Here is a 4,422-nt window from a genome sequence, read left to right as displayed (position 1 = left end):
CCACTCCACCCAGTCAGTTAACAAAGGGCCTCTGGCTGGCCGGTGCCTGCAGGTCTTTTGTACTTGGAGCAGCTATCTGCCTTCTCCCCATGGCACTCCAGGGAGGGGGCTGCACCTCTGGACTGGCTCCCAAACACAGGCTGGCTCCCCTCCTCCCTAGTCCAGAGAAAGCCCTGCAACCTTGGGTCGAGTTAAAAATTGGTTCTTTCTCCATTTTTTTCTGTTCCCTGGTTTGTGGTTTTTCTCTTGTCTAAATACAATCCTACACTTCCATGGCCACTCTTTCTCTTCCCTTTGTCTCTCCACAGAAGGGGATCCCTCCCCTCCATGCCTACCTGCTCGTTTTAGCTCTCCCAGCTTGCAATCATGCACCTATGGCCCACCACGTTGTCCCTGTGGGCCCCTGGAGACATTTCTGTCACTCAGTAGCCCAGATTCCTGGAATTCCAAGTCTTCTGGCTTTAATACTGTGTTTAAGAGATGAGAGTACTTTGGGTCCTCCTCTTTTCCACCATGTTGACTCCCTCTCCTAATTGGAAGTCTGTCCGGATAATTTTAATACAGCTGAGTGAAACAATGCTGAGTTCAAATTATTTAAATGGTATAGGCTGTGTTGAGGCTAAAGGCTCTATCTTCTCCAGAAAGTGAAATTTAAAGGTATGAGAAGCAAAAAGTATTGTATTTTGGCACTCCATCAGCTCAGTTCTAGGATAAAAATGACAATTATACAAAATGCCAGTGAGAAAAGATCATCAGATGATTTTATTTGGACATAACTTCAGTCAGACAATTCACAGTACTGAAGCATTGATTCACAATTTTGTTGGATTTTAATTAGATGTAACCAGTTTGGGAAGGAGAAGGAAAGATGATTTCAAAGGTAGACATAAGATATTTCACAAATTAAAATTATGTCTAACCTAGTTTATCATCAGCATCATATTGGGGCTTTATAATACTTATTCCCAAACTCCATTCTTGGACATTTTATTTGGGTATGTTGGAATGCTTAAATGAATCTTATAATTACACTTCAAGAATTATTTATTTCTGTTAACTAAGTAAAAGGAGCAGACTTAGGAAAAGTCACAGTCGCCTTACTTTCTGGACACAAGCCTCCTCAAGGCACCCTTTACATCCTTATTTCTCAGTGTATAGATGACTGGATTCAACATGGGGGTCACCAAGTTGTAGAAGAGGGTAAGAAATTTCCCTTGGTCCTGAGAAGAATGATTTCCTGGTTGCATGTACATGTAGATAATATTCCCATAGAACAAGGAGACCACAGTGAGGTGGGAGCCACACGTGTTGAAAGCCTTCCTTCTTCCTGTGCCTGACTTCATGTGCAGCACCGCCACGGCAATGCAGCTGTAGGACACGAGGATGAGAGCCAGCGGCACCAGGACGATCATTACCGATAGCATGAAAACAGTGCTCTCCACAGCCACAGTGTCCACACAGGCAATTTTGATCAGAGCTGGCATCTCACAGAGGAAATGCCTTACTTTACAGTTCCCGCAGCGTGGCAGCCTCATGGTAACCGGGGACATAACCAGAGAGTTGAGGAGCCCGACCCCCCAGGCCACAGATACCAGCTTCCAGCAGAGCTGAGGGTGCATGATGGTGGAGTAGTGGAGGGGCTTGCAGATTGCAGTGAAGCGGTCATAAGCCATAACTGCCAGGAGGACACATTCTGTGCCACCCAGCCCCAGGAACATGAAGAGCTGGATGGCACAACCTGTGTAACTGATGGTCTTGTCTGGACCACTCAAGTTGAAGAGCAGCTGAGGTATAGAACTGGTGGTGAAGCAGAGGTCCAGGAAGGACAGGTTGGTTAGGAAGAAGTACATGGGCGTGTGGAGGCAAGAGTCCAGGCGGGACACCAAGATAATGAGGGAGTTGCCCACCAAGGTCACAAGGTAGAAGATGAGCACAAACACGAAGAGAGTCTGCTCTAGCTGAGGTCTGTCTGAGAAACCCAACAAGATGAACTGTTCCTGGCAGCTCTGGTTGGTCATGACCATGGACCATCAGTACAGGCCCACGAGGAAGGACATCGCTCTCTTAGTGAAGTAAGCTAAGGAACTGATGGGGACCAGGGCAATAACAAGTGCAAATAAGTACATAAAATTCCAATATTCTGTACAGATATTGACTGCATATTTTAGGATGGAGATCTCTTTTTATTGGCTTCTTCTACTTCTTTTTGGATATAAAAAAAAGTACAGAGCATTGTAGAGATTTTGGAAAACACAGACAAGTATAAAATATAGGAAAAGATTGCCCACACCCCCAAAACAACCACTATTATGATATTGATTTATTTCCTTTCAGCCTTTTCTTGAACATAACTTAAATCTCAGTATGTGTTATATCCTGGGTCGCCTTTCACTCAATTTTATATTGGAAAAACTTGTCTTGGTTTTATTTTTTTTATTTACTTTTTTGAATGTTTATTTGTTTTTGAGAGAGAGTGTGTGTGTGGGCAAGGGGCAGAGAGAGGGGGACAGAGGATCCTAAATGGGCTCTGGTCTGACAGCAGAGAACAAGATGTGGGGCTTGAACTCATCAACAATGACATCATGAGCTGAGCAAGTCAGATGCTCAACCAACTGAGCCACCAAGGTGCTCCCCCCTTGATTTTAAAATTTTACAAAAACCAATTATGAATGTCTGCATAATATTCCTAGAACTATGTCATCATTTCCCCCAAACATTGCCTTTTAGTCATTAATAGTTTCAATATTTTAAGGCTTGGGAGAGACGTGGAAACATCTGTTTTACTGCACTCTAGCTGCATGTTTTTCCTTAAGTCTTTGGCAATTATTTGATAAAAAAAATAACTCAGATGTTTAAATTTGAAGCTATTAGCGGTGGAACTGATTCATTTTTGATGCTCATTAACTTTTCACATTTGTGAAAACATTTCTTTGTCAGTGTGCTTCATTGTCCAGATGATAGAAAAGATTTCCAACAGAAGTAGAAAATGACCTTTTGCATTACAGCAAAAACAGGAGTGAAGACTGATGTTCTTTTATTCATCGGAATTCAAGCCACAAGCTTTCCATTTGTGTTGAACGACTGAATCTATCACAACATATAACTTCCTTTGTAGATGATGAGATCCTGCTCCTACTTTAACCTCTCTATGAAGTTCTGGTTTTCCTCACCTACAAATATATCCACATATTTCATAAAGTTTCAGTGTTATGAAAGGCCCAACTATGTAAAGTTTTCAATGTCTATGGCATTTTAACAATTTCTTCCTTTTATGAGTGATGTTCATAATTATAGTTTTTAACTGGATATAACTGAGGCCAACTTATAGTTGTGAATCACATCAAATTCTAAAATGACATAAATTGGAAAATGATTAAAAATAACCATTTATATAAATATAAAACATTTACATAACACTTAAATGTGATAAAGTTATAAATGACATAAACACAAAATGATGTAATTCTATTTATATAATCTAGAAATTTATATATAAATGTATTTATATATTTATTTATATGATTTAGAATTTTAATACATTGACAGAGAATGCTATTGTGTTATTTTAAATATATATATGCATTGCCTTCATAGACAGGAAAGAGCTAAATGCCAAAGAAGGAAAAAAACCTAAATGAATGAATTTTTCATATTTCCAACTGATTGATCAATTCAAAAGTCATAGATGTGTTCTTTATAAAAACATTTCTATGCACAAGAAAAACCTCAAAATTCTTTTGGTACTTCCTGGAATCAAACATTCCCTTGATTATGAAATTGAAGAAGTAAAAGTTTTAGATTCATCTTAATGTGTCAAAGGCACTGCCAAAATTACATACTTTAAAACATTCAAAGATGATGTTATGTGCAAAAAGTGAAAGTTTGATTTCTTCCTTGCCAATTCTGATGCCTTTTATTTCTTTTTGTTATCTGATTGCTGATGCTAGAACTTCCAGCACTATGTTAAACAACAGTGGTGAGAGTGGGCACCGCTGTCGTGTTCCTGATTTCAGGAGAAAGGCTCTCAGGTTTTCCCCATTGAGGATAATATTGGCTGTGAGCTTTTCATAAACTGCTTTTATAGTGTTTAGGTAAGTTCCTTCTATTCCGACTATCTCAAGGGTTTTTATTAAGAAAGGGTGCTGTATTTTGTCAAATGCTTTTTCTGCATCTATCGACAGGATCATATGGTTTTTATCCTTTCTTTTGTTAATGTGATGGATCACATTGATGGATTTGCGGATATTGAACCATCCCTGTAACCCAGGAATGAATCCCACTTGATCATGATGGATAATTCTTTTTATATGCTGTTGAATTCGATTTGCTAGTATCTTGTTGAGTATTTCTGTATCTGTATTCATTAAGGATATTGGTCTGTAGTTCTCTTTTTTGGCTGGGTCCCTGTCTGGTTTGGGTATC

At 39.4% G+C, this 4,422-nt stretch overlaps 1 protein-coding gene across 1 annotated transcript; it reads right to left on the bottom strand.

Moving 5' to 3' along the window:
* Positions 1-1,097: 1,097 nt before the first annotated feature.
* LOC115296621 (olfactory receptor 2W3-like) lies at positions 1,098-2,033 on the bottom strand. The gene has a single exon (XM_029945107.1). The coding sequence runs from the start codon at positions 2,022-2,024 to the stop codon at positions 1,098-1,100; it is 927 nt and encodes a 308-aa protein (XP_029800967.1). The 5' UTR covers positions 2,025-2,033.
* Positions 2,034-4,422: the final 2,389 nt, after the last annotated feature.

Source organism: Suricata suricatta, chromosome 7, assembly GCF_006229205.1.
Source record: "Suricata suricatta isolate VVHF042 chromosome 7, meerkat_22Aug2017_6uvM2_HiC, whole genome shotgun sequence".
Taxonomy (NCBI): Eukaryota; Metazoa; Chordata; class Mammalia; order Carnivora; family Herpestidae; genus Suricata; species Suricata suricatta.
The sequence above is the reverse complement of the archived record's forward strand: the minus strand, read 5'-3'. Positions and strand labels throughout refer to the sequence as shown.